Genomic DNA, 21,979 nt, shown 5'->3' on the forward strand with positions numbered 1-21,979 from the left:
CTCTTCTCAGGTTGGTTTCTTGGATTTATCTGTTGAAGATACATGACTTTGCTCAGCTGAGTGAGAATATATATTATGTCTACAATGATATTGAACATTTCAAAGATGAACCGCATGCAGTCAAGATCCTCTGTGAAGAAGACATCCATGTGACGGAGGAAGTGTACAAGAGACCTGTCTTCCTGCTGCCATCTTACAGGTAAATTTCGCTGGAGAAGAATCTTCTCCTTACTGATAAATCAATTGTATTAACTTGGACATTACTTCTTTTCACCCTTCTTTGTTTTACCTAAGTAGTAGTTTGTCAAAACATTATTACAAGAATGTAGGCCATGTCTTTGAGCTGGTAGGGTTATTAAAATTTACAGAGAAAGTCATGGGTGCTCTTAACTCATAACTGGGATGCATAGCCTCAAAATGGCTGCCACAGTGGGTGTGGCCTGTCACATGCATAGAAAATATTTCCTCAAGGGCAAACTCTTACAGTTACTTGACTCTAATCCTTTTGGTCTCCAGGGCATTTAATACCATCCTAGCTTCCATGCCCTTTTTTGTGGGGGTGAACTGCAACTGCCTCCCATTTTTAAGAATGTTTATGGTTTCAGGTGCTGAAGGCTGGTTCCATGCTTCCCACTAAATTGTTATTTCTAATTGAGAGCATCAAAATTAAAATTAGACAGGGAGCTTTCCAGATGTCCAGGTGACAGATTGCTGCCCACAGATATCAGGTTATCTATTTCTGCATAATAAAGTGACTGGATTAGCATATTTCACTGGCGTAGTGTAGTTTGTTCAGTTTTGACTTAGTGGAGTTTGTAAACTCAGTCACTTTTACCTTATTCAATAGGGCATGGTTAAATAAAGCTTGGCTTTTTGTGATGGGTAAAATTTGTCATTGTTAAGAATGAAGCACCATTTTCTATTCAGAACTTTATAACTGAAACAGTCATATGAGAAAGCAATGGGGAAATGACAGTATTCATTCTTTTCATCGTGCCAATCTGTTGAATTAAATGTTTTCTAAGTGTCTCTGTCCAAGAACACTGTGCAAAGCTTGCCTGTATTTCGGCTGAGGGAGTTTTCAGAACCTGGAAATAATTCCTTTTTGTTGGTAGGTACCATCGGCTCCCTTTGCCTGTGGATGGAGCTCCTTTAGAAACACAATTTGATGCTTTCATCAGTTTTCTCAGGGTAAGGGCTGCTGCCAGATGTTCATCTACAAGCTGTCTTTTATTTAATAACCTCACTTGGAAAAGGAAGCACATGCAAGATGCTTGTTAGCAGAAGCTGGAAGTCCTTCCTGTTGGGTGGAGATACTACAAACATTTGCTTTTCCTCCTCCATACTTGCCTCTGCTGAGTGTTCAGCAGAGAGCTGTGTCTATTTCTGGATCTCCCTAGCTGGTGTTTGAACACATGCATTTGCTAGATGCCTGTATTTGCTTTAGGATCATGACTGCCTGTATGATTTTGTTGTGCAAAATATAAAAGCGTAATATCCCCCCATACTGTAGAAAGAATTACTGCACAAGCCAGCAAGAAATTAAACTTTTAAAGGCCTGTTGATTTATTTAGGAAACTGTTAAAATAAATTCTTAGTTTTTTGCTGGATCAAGTCTATAGTACTGAATTTAATTAATGGGCATCAAATTGCTGGCTACAGTGCCTGTGTTTACTTTGGAAGCTTCATTGTTTTGCTAAGGGTACAGCCAGTTTTGGTAGATACTAAAAATATGTAAAGTGTTGTGGAAACAATTCAGGGTTAGTGTAATTACAGGATAGATTTTGTGCCATGTTTAATATGTTAAGCTAATTTGATTAAGAGAAGGAGAGGGGCTTTCCTCATTTGAGGAACAATAAGCCATTCAGTTGCAATTCTGTGCATATTTTCTTGGGAGAACGTTTCATTCATTCATTTTTTTTTAAAGACTGACTTTTAAAAATCACATGAGGCCTCACATAAGGGTTTTTTTTTTAATCACATAAGATAAAAAGAGAGCCAGTTTGGTGTAGTAGTTAAGGCACCAGGCTAGAAACCAGGAGACTGAGAGTTCTAGTCCCGCCTTAGGCATGAAGCCAGCTGGGTGACCATGGGCCAGTCTCTCTCTCTCAGCCCTGAGAAGGAGGCAATGGCAAACCCCTTCTGAAAAAACCTTGCCAAGAAAACTGCAGGGACCTGTCCAGGCAGTCTCCAGGAGTCCACACTGACTTGAAAGCACAAGAATGAATGAATGAATGAATGAATGAATGCAAAAAGAGATTTTTTGTCCGCTTGCTAGTACTGTTGTTCTGTGTATTAAGAAATGTAAGTAGAGACTTAGGACATACTGAGTTACTGTCTGTCTGCCTGTCTGTCTATCAAATGTATATAGCCGCCCATCTCATGAATGTGACTCTGGGCAGAGTACAATAAAAATGGAACAATAAAGATGCATCTTAATAACCATAGAAAACAAGAAACATACATATAAGAAGGCCAGGGGAGAGTGTTTAAGAACTTATACATAAGCCATCTTGCGGGCTCCTTGCTTCCAAGAGATTCCCAGGCCTGCTGGAAAGACCATGTCTTGAGAGACCTCTGGAAGGCCAACAGAGTTGGGGCTAATCTCACCTCACCTTTTGAGACTGAATAGGTAGAAACAGAGTTAGAAGAGGCTGGGAGGCCATCAACTTCATTCCCCTGCTTGGGCATGGTGAAGAGGAGTTGACTAGAACAGCCATTGCCTGCTTTCTGGCCACCCAAGCGTGTTTCCTTCTCTTGATCTGGAGCAACAACAGACAATTTGCATGAACTTTAGGCGGGTGAAAGTTATTTTTCCTCTTACAAGGCTGTTTGGTGGTCAGTCTTTTGAGCAAATGGCAGCCCAACAAGTGTGTGCAATTCTGTCTTACAGGAAAGTCCAAACCTGCTCCTTCTCCAAGATCCCAGCAAGCCACCTCCTGCTCTGGTTTTTAGTTGCCAAACCGGTGTTGGGAGGACCAATTTAGCCATGGTCTTAGGAACTCTAATCCTCTATCACCGTAAAGGTGGCCTACAAAAACAGGAGTAAGTATAGCATCTCCTCCTGAGGTAAAATGAAATGGGCAGGAAGTCATGATTATTTATAGGTACTGGAAAGTCTGCTTATATCAAGAAGGAATGGCTCTGTTCCTGTCACAGGAACTAGTTTTATCACAAACTAAGGGGAGTTAGAAACTTGTTCCCCTTGTATGATTAGGATTTTATCCCAGTGAAGTGTTGATTGAACTGCATTATTTACATAAGGATTATCAATTTATTATTTTAGGTATCATCCAAAATGCAGATTTTCTGAATATCTGTAGGCGTATGGAATAGATGGCTTGGGAAACTTTATTGACTCCAGCATTATTTTGTATATGACATTAAGAAAACAAAATATAGAACAAAAATACAATTTCAATATGGGTATCAGGGTTTCATGTTTGGTCAAGCTGAATGCTACAGCTTCTTTTTAAATATTATTTTATTTAAAATAAGTGTAATAGTACCAACAGACCAAGCATGTACTAGTTCTTTGCTTCAAGTAGGAACTTGTATTTTTTTTTTAATTCAGTAGTGTGGATAAGTGCAGCATGAAGTGCATCACATACTTTTAATAAAAGGAAAATTAGAAAGTTTGATAAACTTTGTGAGATGCTGTGGATATTTTGCATTAAGGAATATTTTTGACATTATCTAATCACAGCCTTCCACAGTCTACCAAATATTCACCCAGGGAACAATTTCGGATTATTCAGAACTTCATCGGCATGGTACCCAATGGCCAACAGATAGTGGAGGAGGTAAGTGGAACATATTGAATATTGTTTCTTTTGCTTCAGTGGCCTTTCTCTGCTTCAGTGCCCCTTATTCTCATTGTAGCTAGTGAAGACTGTCAGAGTTACTAGTCCCAATCAGTGACAGCATCTGATAAAGATCAGGACATATAGTAACTGCAAATTGAGTGGAAGAACACAAGAGTCATAGAGGCAAACTTCACGGTGCCCTCTTTAAATGGTGTCTTTTAAACTGTGTGTGTGTGTGAGAGAAAGAGTGATTGCAACTCTCTGTGTTTGATTATATTATTAATGTAGCTATTAATGATGAAAACAGGAATGCCTGATTGTCCAGAAAGAAATGTGGAGTTCTCTTCGTTATGACTAGAGAGACAATAAGTCAACCTGCCTTAACCTGGATGCCTCTCCAGAAGTTTTTTGGACCACACTTCCCAGAATTCCCAATACACATGGCTGAGAGAGGCCATGAGGTTGGGGAAAGTGGTACAAAATAGTGATACATTTTATTGAGGAAGCTGTTGAGGATTGAAGACTTGAGGGTAGATAGTTACTATAAGTGAAAATTAAACTATGATAGAGATCCCATCTTGGCTGGAAGAGTTGTTTAGCATGTATAGCATAATAGTTAATTTGGCCCTGCAAGGGATTAAAAATGCTTTTCTTTTTGAGTTAAAGAACTCTTCAATAGATTTAGTGAAAAATGAACAAGCAAATAGGTTCACTTAGTCAAAGTAGTTTGTTCCTTCTTCTGGTGGTTTTCCTCTACCCTAAAGTCCTTTTTTCCATTTTTCAATCAGTTAAAGCTTTTTATGCTGACGATTTTTCAAATAAACACTTCTCATTTCAGCTGTGTATTTATGTCAGCATTTTGGGTATGGGGTGAAAGGAGGGATATATTTTTGAGAGGGGGAAGGAAATGGCCGTTTTTTCCTACCAAAAATTATGAAAAATTGTCCTGCATTTCTTGGGGTTTCACCATCATAAATCACTGGTACAAGTTCTGGAGATGCACAGAGGTTGAAGGACCACATGGGTGCCCATGTCTCATTTCAGTTAAAAAAAAACTTCCAGGTGATCATAGGAACAGAGGAGGCAGATGAAGTAGTCATAAGATTGAAGGGAATGAAATCCTGTCTCTCAATATATTTTGACATTTTCTCTTTGGCCTTCAAAGGTGGATGCTGCCATTGTCTTGTGTTCAGAAATGCATGATATGAAGGAAGCTGTCTATGAATATAAGAGAAAGTTGGAAGGGATTGGAGAAGGTTATCAAAACCAGGTACTAGTAGTTCTTTTTATATGGTGACAAGATCCATGGCACTAGTAACTTCCCTACAGTGCTTTACATATTACATTTCTGATGATTGTTGGCCCACACTGTTGTGACTAGGAATTGCTGTCTTCTTCAGAAAATGTGGATATCTAACTACAATGGAATTAGAATTCTTAGGTTTTATTAGAAGAGTGTCATGAATGGTAAAAGGTTACTTGAATTACAGATCTTCCAACAGCTCATTCGATCAGGAGCCCTTCTTGATAGATGTTGGGGCTGGCGACCTTTTGATGGCTAAGCATTTGTGGGTACCCAAAGCAACTGTGGGATCATAATGCAGAATGGTGGATCCAAAGTTTAAAAATCTGTTTGAAGATTTTGGATTTTTGTTTCTGATTTATACATTATACTGAATCTCTTTTAGGGTTTAATGTCTTTCTGTGTGTGTGTGTGTGTGTATGTTCATGTGTGCACACACTTCCCACCTCAAAATGGTAGGAACCTATGGCACCAGTTTCTGGCAACTATGGTTGGAGGTGGTTGAGGGACAGGGGAGCACTACAGGAAAAGGAATTGGTAGCCCATCTGGGCTATATAGGCCCATTTTTTCAGATTTCCAGAAAGCTGCTATCATTTGGTTGCCCAATAATCATGTGCAAATTTAGATATGATTCTTGGCATTTATGTACATTTCAAGTCCATCTGTCTTGTAAGAAAGGTCGATAGGTTTATACTCTTACAGGCAAAGTGGAGGTCGAACTTGACTTGAGGAATTACATCTTGTAATGAGTTCATTACAGATTTGAACCAGGTACATTCAGAAGAAACATAGCTGCAAATCTTCTGAAGATTTAATCCCTGGCATCTCCAGTTAACAGTCTCATGTAATAGATGGTGGGGAAAACATGTTTCAGGTTCTGGAGAACTGGTGCCAAAGGTGATACTGAGCGGTACTGTTTTAAGATTAAGAAAGCCCCATGTGCACTATCTTCAACTTGATGCTATCCAGATGTCTTGGAGTTCAGTTCTCCTAATTCTGAGCCATTATACATCAAGCCTGGAATCAAGGGAGTTGAAGGATAGATAACCTCAGGTAAGGAAAGGTGGTTTTGTATCCTTGTTACATTTCACAGTGCAGCTTTTGTGAGTACCTGAAACTGGAAACTTACAGTTGTGTCACAGAGTACATAGGTTGTTTGTTCATGTAATGCTAAGTTCTGAGTTTCTTCTAAGAAAAATGATCCATTTGCTAGTTATTTCAATTTAGATGCTTGCCATTTTATTTATTGGTTGGCTGTGTTCTGTGAAGCCTTTCATGAACTTTGCTTTTCTTAGCAAACGTGTAGAAATACATACTTTTGTGACTCAATAACTTGCATTTGGTCACCCCAAATAAGTTGTTGCTTTTACTGTGTATCATAACTATTTCAGTGTGCTAATTATTTTATCTTTTAGTGAGAGAAGTGGTTTTCTGTTACAACCTGTAGCATCGTCTAATGGTGACAAACACTTTGGAGAATTGAAAAAAGAAAGATAAAAACAGGGATATGCGGCTTTAATTCTTCTTTTAAAAGCGCCCCCTCCCTATGCCTAAAGATATATAAACAGGATAGACTATAACATTCTTGAGGTGTAAAAGATGACTATAAACAAAGGACTGTTTGTACTGAAAGCCAGAAAGATTTCCACTGGATAAATGTTTATCCAGAATATCAGAAAGATATTTTGAATTTCCATGTGAACGCTTGGAGCTGAAGATACAAAATCCTTGCTCTTAATTGTTCTATCACTGTTGTGATTTATTATTCTTCCAAGGCATCATGCTTGAAATGGTGTTAGGTCATGGCCTCTGTGCTCCACCTAGTTCCGGCCATAGGAGAGAAGTTGTAGAGTGACCCCACAGCCCAAATGAAACCTTTCTGTATCAGGTAACACCCATGGCTTAGTTAGGTCTTCGTCTTGCTTTCTCCCCTGTTGGTGTTTCACCCTAATTTAATTGTATCACAGAGGTCAGTAACTCAGTTCCTCAAGGCTCCAAGTTCCAGTGACACCCCTCTATGACATCCGTAGAACCCCCGCATTAAATACTTTATTTAAAAAAAATATTTAAAAATGGCTGAAATATTATGAGATTGCCAAGTTCTGTGAGATTCTGTTGTTGTGCAAGGTTGTTTTGGTGGAAGTCCTTTTGAAGATGTTGGCATTCTTTTGTAAGAGGTCTAGTATCTCATAAGTGTGATCTCTAATCTTGCAATAGTTTAGCCATTTTAAAACTTATATTATTGTACTGGAGCACCAAGAAGTTGAAAGGAAGACTAACTCCTGCAGTTCAGGATATTTGGTGTTATGTTCCCAACTAACCCATGTGGTAACCTCAGCTGAGAGATGGAGGTATGCCATGATCACCTGGCTGAGTGGGATTTGACCATGATAGGTGAAAAGCTTTATTCTAATCCAGGAAGATCATTTTTACATTCTTAGTCCTGCTTCTGCTTAAGATAAACAGAGGAGACTCAAAACTGTTCATCTGTTGCAAACTATCTGATAAAGTGGTTGTACGTCAGGGTTGGCTCAAGGCCTATTGCAGCAGTGGAAGACCAAATACCACCCCATTATTTCACATACAGAAGCTTGACTAGTATCATTTATACATGTGATTGGAAGGCATTCTTCATAGCAGTTAAGAATAAGTTTATGAGTTAAAGGTTGGGCTGCATTGCATATTCTATTCTCTCCTCTAGCAGAAGGAAATAACCAAGGACTTCAGCAGAAGAAATTGGGGCAAGAGGACTGCCAGCATCACTGGCCAGTAGTTGCTGCTCTTTTCTGCCTAATGATAATGCCAGCCCTGGGGAGGCTGAGATTCCAATTTCTATTGGGACTTTAGGGCAGTCACCCACTTTTTGAATAAATTCCCTTACAAGTTTGCCTGGTTTCAATGAGGAAGGAAAAGAAATATGTACTGTACACTGCATCCAAACTCCTGGTAGAAAGTACTACAGAAATATGCTAAAGAATATTTTCCTCAGGTCTGTGAGTTATTCTGGACTTGGCCATCTCTTTGGAGAGTAGGTCTAAAGTTACTATCTCTACTGTGATGTGAGACCCTTTCTTTATAGCTGAAATTCACCTGCTGGGATCTTCTCCTTTTGCTGTTCTTGAGCAGTGGTTTTATGAGAACAATTTAGCTTTTCTTTTGAAGTGACTTTCAGGTTGCCCTCACAGCATGTAGTGTATGTCTTCACCGGCTCTAAAAGTCAGCCTTTGGAAGTCATTTTATGTATAAACACAGTTAATGTTTATATGAAATTCAAGCACAGCAACGGCTCTTCTTAAACAATGGAAATTTTTTCTTGAAAAATATTCTTCAGTCAAGTACATCCTTGTGAAAAGCAGGCAATACTTAATTATCTGTAACTCATGGCAGGTCTCTAAGCCAATGCAGCAACGCAAGGTTGACAGACCTCCTGTTTCTGTTGTTACTTTCTGGGGCTGCAAAAATTGGAGCAAAATATCCGATACCCAGCCCATCACCACAATTTATTGTTATGCTATCATTATGTGGTAGGTTGCACAGGTTGTGGAAATTTGATGTATGCACAATCCAGTCTTTCTTTAATAAATAAGAAAAGGCTTAACAAAATACATAATTTATGCACATCTAAATGTATGATATTCTAGAGGTGACGGACTCGTCCCTGGGGGAGCTGGGGGTGTTGACGACCGACAGGAAGCTCTGGCGTGGGCTGGTCCATGAAGTCACGAAGAGTCGGAAGCGACTAAACGAATAAACAACAACAAAATGTATGATAAGATCTCAATAAATATCCTTTCAAGGGCAATCATGAAATATGTTACATTTATTATTTTTTAAACTCTGTTGCATAATCTCTGCGTTTGAGAGTAATGAGGTTTGAATAGGCTTAAATTTGGATGGATGGAAATAGTCTGTGCAGGAAAATATTCAGTTCTAAGCATATTTTCTTAAATCTTTTTGATAAATGACTTCAGGCTGGATTTCTCTTAGAGGATAACAATATTATTGAAAGGCAATTATGTAATCTAAGATTCCAACAGATCCTTGCCAAATTCTCTCTCTTTCAAAACCAAATGAAGCCTCTTTGCAATTGTTCAAGCTCTATTTTTTCCATCCAGAGAGCCAGCCCAGTTAAAAACTGGAGGCAGATCAGGAATATTTTATCTAAATTTCCACTCAGTTTTGAAATTCATGGTGTGGTATTAACAAGTCATTATCTCTGAGCTTAACCTATGTCACAGGAGTTGACATGAGGATAAGTGGTAGGTAATGAGAACCATGAATGTGTTCTTACATTTTTTGGAGGGAGAGTGGTGCTTTTGGAGTTGAGTTGCCTGAAGAACAGAAGTCTTTGGGAAGACAACTTTGTTAGGAAATCATGGTCCTAAGTCCCCAATCTTTGTAGAATCCTCACAAAATGGCTGTTAAGAGATTCGCCCATTTACAAGATGCCTGTCGCAGTGACATAACCACATACAGAGTTGTTGTTGTTCAGTCGTTAAGTCATGTCCAACTCTTCGTGACCCCGTGGACCATAGCACGCCAGGCCTTCCTGTCCTCCACTGTCGTCTGGAGTTTACTCAGATTCATGTTCATTGCATCGGTGATGCTATCTAACCATCTCATCCTCTGCTGTCCCCTTCTCCTTTTGCCTTCAGTCTTTTCCAGCATCGGTCTTTTCCAGTGAGTCCTCTCTTTGCATTAGGTGGCCAATGTATTTGAGCTTCAGCTGCAGTACCAGTTTGCTAGCATGCCATCCCCACTGGTGCCCCCCTTGGCTAGAATATTTTGTACTCCTCTTGGTCCTTTTTATTTTCTAAGACCTTTGGGGTTCAATGAGATTCCTAGAAATAAAAGCTTAAGCTGCTATTTTGCTTGCTTATCATTTTTTTTTAATTAATACTTTAAAAGTGGGTTGCAAATTCCAAGCTGGGAAGCCCAGTTTTTTAAGAAAAAAAAACTATAAAGAATTGTGTCATAGATTATAGAAGTAGAGGAAATAGTCTTGGGACTTCCAAGGTCAAAGATGGGCAGTGCTGCAGCCCTAAAGATACTTTTGCTGAAAAGTATAGATCAAAGAACATTTGTAGAGGTGCTAAGAGGCTGGTGAAAAATCCTGCGATTGTGTAATTGTGATAACATTGAAAGAGAAGTCATAAAGGTGGTTATAAAAGTCAGCCTGTTAATACACTTCGCTCTTACTTAATAAAAATGGAAGCTTTGAATAACCACAGGGGAGGATACATTGTCCTGTACTTGTAATCTCACCATGATTTGAGAAGCCGCATTAATAATACTAAATCGTTTTCTCCAAAGATATCTAGTGTGCCTTGCTGTGGGTTATTTGTGGCATAGTGTAAGTAGTAATTTACATTGAAAGACAAATTTAAATTATCTGCACCTCTTTTTCTCCCTCAATATGTGTATAAATGTATTTGATTCATTGTGATAAGGTAGGCACTGAAAACTACGTTTTCAGTTTAGCATTCCGCAACACATATGCAATTGCCTGGATTGTTATATCTATTTGTGTTGTAGAAGAACAGCACCAAAGAGTATTTCCTTCAGAAGACTTTACAGAGACTTGAACGCTATTTCTTCCTGATTGCTTTCAATTATTACCTTCATGAACAGGTAAGCATTCCTCCATGAATCATCATCTTGCAGTGTGCATTTTCCAATCCCTGCCACAGCCAGGTGGCTTACAACAATCATGTTTGGCCAAGTACTGTCTCAAAGACCCATCTTTTCCCTCATAGTTAGGCAAGGTATAGCTCAGATGTTCAGATATTACTAAACTCCAGCTCCCATTAACCCAAGGCAGTAAGGCTAATAGTGAGGGATAATGAAAGTTCATTTTGACAACATTTAGAGAATCCATCGTGCCTATCTCTGTTAAAGCTACTTAACTGGAGGTGGGGAATAAAATACACAAGTGGGCTCTCCTATGGGAAAACAGTTCCACAGTCTAGGCAGTACAGGTGAAAAATCCATGTAGTTCAGTCATCAAGCTTCAGATCCATTAACAAGTTACTGTAAGTATGTGGGGGCAGGCCTTTAGAAGCTTGGTTTCAGAGAACTGAGCTCCGTCCTGAAGAATTTTGCACAAATACGGGACAGAAGCTGCATGCTCTACCAGTGAATTGATGTGAACATGGAACTCCTCACCTTCCTTGATAGAGAAATGTCTGATGGTAAGACACTTCCATAATTGCTTCTTGACGGTAATCTCTTGGATCTTGATCCGTCAGACCAAATTGCTGAAAAAAGTTGCCTTATGTTGCCAACATCACTCAAACATTGTTCAGTTGTATTAAAATTAAAACATACATAATGTTAAATATTTTGAGGCCTAATAAAAGAAAACTTCAGCACCAATATCAAATCTGCACATAACTTTGGCACTGTGTTTGCCCACTAAATCATCCAAAACGTTTGAGTACCATCAATATGCAGATCATACCCATCTCTCGTTCTCTTTGTCATTAAAGTCAGAAGAGAGAGTGAAGCGGTTGGACTGATGTCTGGATTCTGTAAAGGGCTGGCTAAAGAATGATAAGCTATGATTGAATCTTGATAAGACAGAGGTACTGTGGATTGGGAGCCTAAAGTTCAAAGAATTTGGTGAAGTCTCCAGTTCTCGATGGGGTTGTGCTCCATCAGAAGGAGTAGACGTGTAGGTTTAGTATTCTTCTGAATCTCCTATCGCTTGGGGTCCAAGTATTCTCATAGCCATATGTGTGTTTGGCCAGCTGATTATCATGGACAGGAATGGTCTGGCCATAGTAGTACATGTTCTAGCTACCCTCATAATTAGACGCTTGCTGAGCATTTTACATGAGGCTTCTCATGAAGTTGACCCGGAAACTGGGGTGATTTAACTTTTTTAGAGACTGTGATAAAGGAACTGCAGTTGGCTACCTATACACTGCCAGTTAGACTTCAAGGTTTTAATCATGATATTTAAGATCTTAAATGTTTTAAGACTAGTACTTCAAGGAGCATGTTTCCTGATATGTATATACCTGAACATGAAGGTGTGAGTAGCAGCAAGGCTTCTTGGTGGAGGTATCACAAGTGCCTTTTCTGCTATGGTCATCAGCCAGACTGGTGGTAACATTTTCTTTCTGGAGCCAGGTGAATATTTGGCTTTTTACTATACATTTGGAACTTAATAGCTACTACCTGCCTGTGACTAATTACCTGTCTCTGGAAATCTGTGCCTCCACTATTAAATTGAGGTCATTACAGTTCTACTCCTTTTAAGATTTTAACATGTCATTTTATTTTTATCATCGATTTATTGAATGTCACCACCCTGAGACTCTTGGACTGAGTGGGCTATAAATACTTTAATAAATAACACCTTAGTTTGCATCTCTAAGACCTGAAGCAACTTGTGAATAGGCTCCCTGATGGAACTTTGCTTGGATAAGCCTGGTTGAGTGCCTCCCTGCCCTGTGTGCTGAAAACCTCACAGTGCCATCTTGTGGCTGCTTGCCTGTTGACTTTGTTATGTCATTCAGAAGCCTGTTAAAACATCTGTCTTCAGCATTCTTTCACTGTCAAAGTTGGATGAGTGGAAATGGAAGGCTCCTCAATGGCCTGAAAACCAGATCTTTTGATGAGCTGTTGTGAGGATGACTACAATTCTTGGGGTCATCACATGTTCCTGAAACTGTCCTTTTCTTCTTTCTTCTGGGCTGGCAGTATCCCTTGGCTTTTGCTCTCAATTTCAGTAGATGGATCTGCAGACACCCTGAACTGTACAGACTTCAAGCAAATATGAATCTGTCAGAACTTACAATCACAGGGGAGCAGATAACTAAGGGAGTACGGGTGCTGGTGAGTGTCCTGTTTTGCATCCTCTTAATCTTTGCATTTCTCTGTTAGTGTCCCTTCCACAGTGTCAGAGCCATTGTGCACAACGGTTCATTTAACATATTACTATAACAGTATTCTTGTTGCTGCAGTTCAGCTTAATTCAGTGCTAGGATTGTTTTTCTCCTCTCAGTTGCCCTGAAAATAATTTGTAATCTTCTAATGTCAGGTTCTTAAGATTCTTCCCTACATTTATAAGGAAAACAGGTTTTTTTTTTTTACTTCTAAGGGTTTCATCAAACTTTGCACATGCTAATATAGCTCACTTCTTCCATGATTATCTGCAGAGAACAAAATAAGCTTGTGTATCTCAGAACAACAGTTTTTTCATTCATGTAACCACAGCTATTACTGCCCTTTCTTTGGAATTTGGATTGCTTGAAAGAAGACTGTTTTTCATGACAGAAATTAGAAATATTCAGTTTATCCCTAAAATGAACAAAGGCTTCATAATTTTATCTCTGCTGCAGGTTGTGGATGAACGGTTTTCTCCGGATGTTCTTAGCACTGTCAAAGACATGAATGTGGCCAACTTCCGAAGGGTCCCCAAAATGCCTGTGTATGGAATGGCTCAGCCCAACTCCAAGGTAAGTACATTGCTGTGTGGTTTCCAGAAAGAGATTGAGATGCAGCCAGGTAAATGCAAACCTTATTCCCAAACTAGGGAATACTTTGTAGAATCAGTAATACTTTGTAGAAATAGAAGTTTGTATCAATTGAAGCAAATATTTGTAGCTCAGGGTTGAACTCTGGAGTCCTTGGTGCTCTCTGAGCCTTGTTGTTTTCTTGTAGACGTTTCATTGCCAGACTAGGCAACATCTTCAGTGCGAAGAGGGAGTGGGCCTTGCCACTCCCTCTTCCCACTCCCACTTCCTCTTTGCACTGAAGATGTTGCCTAGTCTGGCAATGAAACGTCTACAAGAAAACAACAAGGCTCAGAGAGCACCAAGGACTCCATAGAAGTTTTTCTTTGAAACGCTTCTTTGTGGCACTCCTTGAAAACAGTTGTGGAACTTTTTGAAAGTCGTAATATTTTTCCTACTGTGTTGGCCCTGATCAGAATTCTCAGTCCCATTGTCTGTCTCCACTCTGTCTCATGTGGCAAGGCCAAAGATCTCTTTCAACACCTGCCTGCTCGCTCTGATGCTCAGAGATGCCTGTTACACTAACTTCAGAGTGCCTCTTATCAAAGCTGATCTGAAAGAAACATGAGCAGCTGAAGGTTTCGCTACAGGTTCTTTGATTTATTCATTTGATTTACTTGTAATAGCCTGGGGAATGGGAAGATGAGACTTATCATCTGTAGACCTTTGTAGATAATTTTTCTTGTTTTCCTTTTTAAGACATTATGACTTTGTTACCATTTCTGTTTAGGCAATTGGGAATGTCTTGAACTACCTGACAGATGCAAAGAGGAAACATTCTCACATCCTATGGATTAATCTCCGTGAAGAGGTAGTTCTAGAAGAGAATGAACAAACCTATACCCTCCGGGAAAGTGGCAATTTGGAACAGCATATAACGGTACCTGTAGCATCATCAGAACAGCTAGAGGTAAGACCTTGGATATTTGCAATTTCTGTTCCTTGCTCTGCACACTTGTACTACTGACAAATTTCTTACTATCCAAAGAGGTCTTGATAGTATATCCAGTGAGAATGAATTCAGTGGTGTGCTGTGGAGATGGTGCAGTGACGGAGAATAAGCTCTGGTAGGTAGGAATGATTCAGGCTCTCTGTTTGTGTTCTCCTTCTTGAGTAATTTCCCAGGTGAAAAGAACGCATTTCCTTGCACTTAGTCTTCTGCAAGTAAAAGGGTGAAGAGAAAGTGCAAAATCACTGATGTTTCCTCTTCTACATTTACAGTCTTAAGACATCCATTGGATGAGTTCACTGCTTAAAGCAGATAAATGTGTTTGTCATATTCGTTTATTGACGTAACAGTTCTTTTCATGTCCACATAAGTGTATCTGTCGTCATCAACAATATTTTAAATCTAAAATGAACTGGAAAATGTTTTTTTAGTTCATTTTCAGAATGGTTGCAGGGTTTGCTCTTCCTGTAGAATTTATTTATTAATTAAAGCCAGTTTGCTTTAGTGGTTAAGGCAACGGGCTAGAAACCAGGAGGCTGTGAGTTCTAGTCCCGCCTCAGGCATGGAAGCCGGCTGGGTGACCTTGGGCCAGTCCCTCTCTCTCAGCCCAACTCACCTCACAGGGTTGTTGTTGTGGGGAAAATAGGAGGAGGAAGGAGCATTAGGTATGTTCCCAGCCTTGAGTTATTTATAAAAATAATAAAGGCGGGATAGAAAATAAATAAATAAATAAATAATAATTCAGTTTGTACCTGCTGCAATCAGCTACACACTTGTTGATTCACAACATACGGTAATAATTCAATAAAACATTCATAGTAAAAAAAAATCAAATCACTCAACAGGTGATTGGTGTCATTTCAATCACAGCATGGCCCTCTGAAGCAGTGTGATCTTTGACAAACTGATATCAATTGGGAGGCTGTTCCATAGCGTAGATGGAGCCCCTTTCACGTCATGAAAGATTCCTAACCAGCAGTCATCTGGAATTTGATATTCAATGTTTAGGAATAATTCACTATTGATATTTTCTCTACTGTACTTGTAAGATGCTAAGTCAGGATTTTGTAACCGTGAATTGTTGAATAAGCCTTAGTGGCCTAGTTTGCACGTAACATTAAGTTGTAGTGAATGAGTTCATATATCATGCTAATCAATAACGCAGCAACTTTCTGACTTCATGTGCGGAAAAGAGAAATAACCAGACATAATCATATGGAGTGGATGTTTAGAGGTAGAATGCTCTTTTATATTATTCAGGAAAATATGGGTTAGTCAAATATTCCTTGGCATGGGAGCAGAAGAAGATAATCTTTTATTCTCCAGTGTGTACTCTACAAAAATAAATCTTGTGAAATACAGTATTTTTGGCAATAAGTGATTAAAGATAGGCATTGATTACTGTAGAAGTAGTAGGCAAAGTAATTTCTTCATGTCATGTTGGTGCTTCTTGGCAATAGCTGGGTGCATGTACTTTTGTGTGTCTGTATAAGACAACAGCCCAATTCAATCATATTCTGAGGGACCTTGATATAAAATGCTTTTCCAAATTCTATAAACCCTTGTAAAGGTATGTAAGGTGTGTATCATAACATGTTCTTGGGGTGGAAAGACAAAAATAGGCATCATTAATACTTCCCTTCTGTCCTTTCAAGGCACTGCAAAGCAGATGTTGTTCCTAGTCTTCGTCCTGTTGAGTTGCAGGGCCTGCAGTTCAGACAGTGAAATAATCAGTGCATTATGAGATGAGGATTTTAGTTTTTCAGCTGGCTTTTTGCAGAGCCTGATGCTGATTTGAGGAAGTGACTGGACCAGGTCACTCAGTGGGCTTCTGGATGTACGGCAGGACCAGAACCTGGGTTTCGCTGCTCCTAGTCCAGCACCTTACCTACTACACCACACTAGCATAGCAGATAGCGACAAAAATGAAATCTTACAGATTTGGAATTATGTGAGTTTGATATATATAGGCTTTGTTAGAAACACTGTAACTTTGTAGGTGACAGAGATTCTATGCTGGACAGGAATGAGGCTTTTTTCCTTGTGAAGTTATACAGCATCTTTTTGTCAAATGAATGGTTTTCCATACATTTCTGCATTGTAAGAAAGCCCAATCTCCCTGTATGCATAATAGGGAAATACAAAGCCAGCAAGTTCCTCATGTGAGTAGTTGGTGTTGTGTTTCTTTGTATCAGTGTACACTCCAACCTGGCTCCCTCCAGATGTGTTTCTATAACCCCTTTCACATTGGAAAGATGGGCATTCTGTTCCAGTATACCTGGAGGGCACCAGGCTAGGGAAAATTAATCTCGAGGGTAGAACAGAAACAAATGAATGACTTTCTGGTTTCTTTGGCATTGCTGTACACATCTTCAGAAACTGGAATCTGTCTTGAAGAATGATCTGTTGAAATCCCAGAAATGGATTGAGGTTTATTTGGAGCAGGAGAAGCAGATGAAAATGTTTAAATCATGCCTAACCATGCAGGAGATATTTAACCAGCACAAAAGCAGTTGCCAGGGGCTGACATACAAACGGATCCCGGTTCCAGACTTCTGTGGACTGAAGGAGAAGGTAAGCATCACAGAAATGTGCTCCTTGGGTAGGTGAAAAGCTTTGCCTGGCAAGTTTCCCATTCTATATTTCAGCCTCTCTTGACATTGTTTGTGTGTATCTGTGTGTGCGAGAGAAAGAGGGAGAGAGAAAGAAGTCTGTTGTGAAACTGTAATGTGTAGTTTGATCTTTAGATTGGTTGTTTTAACTACGTTTGTTCTTCTTTTCTTCCTTGAGTGTGCCCTGGGGTAGGCAGTTTCACACTGCCAGATTTGCCTGGTTTGTAGCTGTTTCTGGGAAGAAATGTGTTTGTGTTTACAAACACACAATCCCAAGCATATGTTGATACCTTGTCTTGTTTTGTCCTGTTTATGCTTATTATTTTATTTTATTTTTGTAACTCAGTTTGTTAGGACACAAATGCTATATAAATAAAATTTATAATGACTACTGCTGCTACTATAAGCACATTGTGGCCTTCTGTTGTTACTGAGGGCCCCAGAAAAAAGATGGGTCCTGCTTGTTTTATTTGAATATTGTTAATGTACTCACATTTGCCCAGCATTTGGGTACATTCATCTCACTTCAGCAACTTCAGCTACCAGAAAAACAATTTTGATTGTGAGACTTCAGCTGCTGCTTACTTAAGTAACCCATCTTCATGAACATAAATAGGTAGGAAGTTTTAAGAAAATGACCTAATTTGAAGGAAGTTAAATTCCCTGCTCTTCTATGCTCCATAGTCAGAGAAGCTTAATGTAAGTGCAACCCATCATTTATGATAGGCATTGACATTTGAGGTTGTTTCCTGTGCCACAAAAGTAAATTGTAGGGGCTGCTTTGGAATGATTAGCAAACTGTTGTTAATTGAAATCTATACATCTGCCAATATCTGTGTGATCTTACTACATTAAAATATATTTATCCTAACACTAACAATATCTCCGATGGTATCTTGCATATGAGGATAGGAACTCACCCAAGAAGAAGGACAGATTATCATACTTCTCAATAACCGGGAGCTATGCTTAAGTGATTTGGAAGTTAACAGAAAAGTTTCAGTTATTTTGCTATCTGAAAAAAAGAGTAAGTTTCTCACAATATCTTTGATTTCTGTCGATAGGATTTTGATCAGATGCTGGAAGCCATGAAAGGCGCTTTGGCTGAAGACTCCCACGCGGCCTTTGTGTTCAACTGTCACAGTGGCAGAGGAAGAACCACAACAGCCATGGTTATCGCTGTCCTCATCCTTTGGCATTTCAATGTATGTGCTTCTTCGGGGAGGAGTGGTCCATTCTCTGAACAGTCTAGAATTCTGTAGGGAGTGGTACTGATATTTTGAATGAAATCCTCAGTGGATTGTGCAAGGAGTATCAGATCCCATATTGTTTCAAAGCTTGCTGGCTTCTGGGTCATGGGTTTTAATTCTTCAAACTACTTTGGGAGCTGCATATCTGGAAGAGAAAGGAATAAAACATAAAGTGCGGCGTCTTTCCATTGATGTGTGCAGATGTTGTCAGTCTTTGTGATCCACCTCTGAGGAAGTGTGTTAAGCAAGAGCTTCCATACTTGTCTCTTCAACCAGTTAGAAAAGCTTGTCATGACTTGCTATTCCAGATGGCCTTTCAAAAGAGAAATTATCCTAGTTCTGATCATGTTGTCCCTTGTGAAATATGTTGCTTCATTTTCTGTTGGAATTTGATTTTTAAAACAGGAGTTGTTTCGAAAAACCAATTAGGTTTATGTGGGTTTGTATGCTCACGTTTAATTTTTGTTATGGATCATGATTTTAGTATAAATATTCCAAGCTGTGCTAAATTGAGGCAGGGGTATTCAGACTGTTTCCCAGGAAACTGGAGTTCTGTGAAAGCTAACAAGGTGGTCGTCAGTGAGAAATTAAAGAGTAACAGAGTTCCATAGGAAACAGCTCACTCTAGCCAGAGGATAACTTGCGATGTTTTTCCAGAATGAATGCTTGTTTGTTTGTGGGATAAAAGCATTTAGTCTATTATCATGTCAATTCCATCCTTAAGAATGTCAGAGCCATCTGAAGGTTGTTCCAGGTGGAGGAGTTGGAATTTGGTCAACCTGGGCTTGTTGCTTAATCCTAACTCAACAAACTGTGGCTAATTTAACAGTTTGACAGTAAGCCAATTTCGATCCCTAGGTTATGAACCTGATGTGTTAACCACAGTTTGAGATTTGGGCAGCATGTTGAATTGCACATAATCAGAAAAAATAGTTACTATATTTCTATACCAAATTATTCCCAAAGTTATCTGCCATTTACAACCTAAAACATCATCGGTCCTCCAATATACCATAACAGTACTCTTTAAGTCATACCCATTATTCTCAAAGTTGTTATTCTCATTATCACATCTTAATGATAGGTGTGCTGAATGACAGTGACCTTAACTTACCAAGGCCATTATGATCAGCTTTGGACCCATCTTGCAGCTGGGCCAAGGGAAGAGGGGAGAAGAAAGGGTGCCTGTAGCTGAGGCTTGCAACAGCATACTCTTCTCATGTTAGACAGACTGCTAGAAAGTTTGCCACATGCACTTAAGAAAACACTTCAGAATCCTATGCAATGTCATGGGATTTCTTGGTGGAGAGAGGGATGTAAAATGTTGGGTTTTTTGTGTGTGTCTGTGTGTGCCCTTGAGTCAGTCTTGGCTCTTGGTGACTGCCCCTGTAGTTTTCTCATAACGGTTTTTTGGAAGTGACTTTTGCCTTCTTCCTAGGGCTGAAAGAGAAGGACTGGCCCAAGGTCACCCAGCTGGCTTCATGCCTAAGGCAGGACTAGAATTGACTAGAACTCACGGTCTCCTGTTCTCTAGTCTGGTGCTACTGCACCACTGCATCAAACTCTCTCTCTGCAAAATGGTTTATCAGTGGTTTGATTATTTATCAGTGTCAAAAGCTTTTTGAAAACCAAAAGATGTAGTGGTTTACAAAAGAATACATTTATTACAAATCAACACAGAGAAAGAAAAGTACCCGAAATTGTTAGTAATCCTGGTTTTGCTGTATTTCTTAAAGAGTTTATTACCAACTTCTTAAAAGAGGGGCCACTGTTTTAGCTTTTCCATGACCTTAAAGTTGAGGCTAAGCCTGTCTTGTTGCTGCAGGGAATTCCTGAGATAACGGAGGATGAGATTGTGAGTGTGCCTGATGCCAAGTACACAAAAGGAGAATTTGAGGTTGGTGTCTTCTAATTAATATGTGCTTTGTATATTCTTAATATAATATTTTTCCAGTAGGGAACCTTCACATTCATAAATAAATGCATTGGCTGAGTTTGTGTTTCATGCCAACCCTGCTGCTTGTAATTTATTCAGTAAAACGTATTTTAATTTAGCAGTGGGAGCATGCATGAAACAGAAGCCATCTTGAACAGCCTTGAACAAAAGAGCCCAACCTGAAATGTTATATCAACATGAGTTCTAAATTGGTTGTGCTCCGACAGAGCGAAATTCAAAAACGTTTTAAGCTTTCTGGCCAGTTTTTATGTAGGTTTCGTTACTGTACTTTCTTAGTGATATCAGTAATAGATTTGCATAATTTTTAGCCTCCCTGCCAGGCACTAGTGCAATAAAAGCAATTGTGGGTTGCTCCTATGTAAAAGTAGTGGCCAACTGCAGAAAAAAAAAAGATTGCTGGTGCTTTTAGATGATGGATAGCATTAACATCGCAGCAAGAGACAAGAGCCGGTAAAGCGTGCACACAAGCAAAGCTTAGCAAGTCAGCCAAACCAATATACCCTTTGCATTTTTGAATGCATCCTGATGCTAGCATGAACAAGGATGGAGAGGATGAACAAAATGCCAAAGCTGAATAGATGAATTACGCTAATAGCGTGCTAAAAGCCTTTGTGTTTACGCATTAAGAACAACACTTCTGCATTATTTGTTTGCAGAGTGAAACTTTGCACAATGCATGAAGACCCACATGCATTCTAATGGCAACCCACCCCAAAAAACTCTTAATGATTTTTAGCAAAGGTTTTTTTTTAAATAGTCTTGTACCAGACAGATCAGCTGATAATGCAGCTTCCAACTATCTTCCTTTTGTGCTTAACTATTGCATTTCTTTCTGTTCTCCACTCCATTTGACCTTCCCAGTGTAAACCCATAACAGCAGGGACATGGTTGATCCCAGCAACTCTACTGATCAGGCTGGAAAAACTTTGGCAAGAAGCAACACAGCTACTAACCGGACAATAACAGAATATTGGCAGCACACAGAACAGACAACACTTGAAAAGTTGCTCCTCAAAATGGCTGCGGCATGTTTTGATTGAACAATTAGCATTTCCCCATCTCTGCTGCTGCTGCCTCTACAGTCACAGAGTAGTTGGAGGAATGCAAGAGATCCCATTGGAGCATGAATGTCAACAGTGGGGTCAACATCTGCCAGATGGCAGGTGTGGCATTGCAACCCAAGCCCTGACATTTTTGTGCTTGTGTGCAATGTAAATGCATGTACAAAGGGGGCAGGTCTTAGATCATGAGGTTGCATCTGCCATCTCACAGGGTTTCACACAGTTACCATGAGAAATGGTCCACAAATTGATCTTACTTAACTACAAGGGTTCAATAAGCAAAGGTTATTGGTGCAAATACTGTATAGTGTGGCATTTGTCTATTTTTTTTTAAAAAGTGAGTCTTCAGTAGATGAAAGGGTAGCATTGACCATGTGAAATATGAAAACTAATGCAAATTCCTGGAGTTTTGGTAGGGATAGGTTTTGTATTAGCAAATGCAAATCAAGGTCTCTTTCCTTAAGCTGTTTTTTTTTTACAATGCAAGGATTGTATTGTACAATTTTTTTACAATATAA

At 39.4% G+C, this 21,979-nt stretch overlaps 1 protein-coding gene across 3 annotated transcripts in view; it reads left to right on the forward strand.

Annotated features, from left to right (window-relative positions):
* The window catches only part of PALD1 (phosphatase domain containing paladin 1), a 117,040-nt gene that overhangs the window by 47,697 nt on the left and 47,364 nt on the right, over positions 1–21,979 (forward strand). For all 3 annotated transcript variants that reach the window (XM_063307513.1, XM_063307515.1, XM_063307514.1), the window contains exons 6-17: positions 39–199; positions 1,116–1,191; positions 2,894–3,045; positions 3,707–3,803; positions 4,972–5,076; positions 10,646–10,741; positions 12,818–12,952; positions 13,459–13,575; positions 14,363–14,542; positions 16,958–17,155; positions 18,258–18,398; positions 20,269–20,340. In XM_063307513.1, coding sequence (XP_063163583.1) covers positions 39–199; positions 1,116–1,191; positions 2,894–3,045; positions 3,707–3,803; positions 4,972–5,076; positions 10,646–10,741; positions 12,818–12,952; positions 13,459–13,575; positions 14,363–14,542; positions 16,958–17,155; positions 18,258–18,398; positions 20,269–20,340 — 1,530 coding nt within the window. The remainder of the gene's footprint in view (positions 1–38; positions 200–1,115; positions 1,192–2,893; positions 3,046–3,706; positions 3,804–4,971; positions 5,077–10,645; positions 10,742–12,817; positions 12,953–13,458; positions 13,576–14,362; positions 14,543–16,957; positions 17,156–18,257; positions 18,399–20,268; positions 20,341–21,979) is intronic.

The sequence above is a fragment of the Candoia aspera genome, chromosome 6 (genome assembly GCF_035149785.1).
Source record: "Candoia aspera isolate rCanAsp1 chromosome 6, rCanAsp1.hap2, whole genome shotgun sequence".
In the NCBI taxonomy this organism is placed as follows: domain Eukaryota; kingdom Metazoa; phylum Chordata; class Lepidosauria; order Squamata; family Boidae; genus Candoia; species Candoia aspera.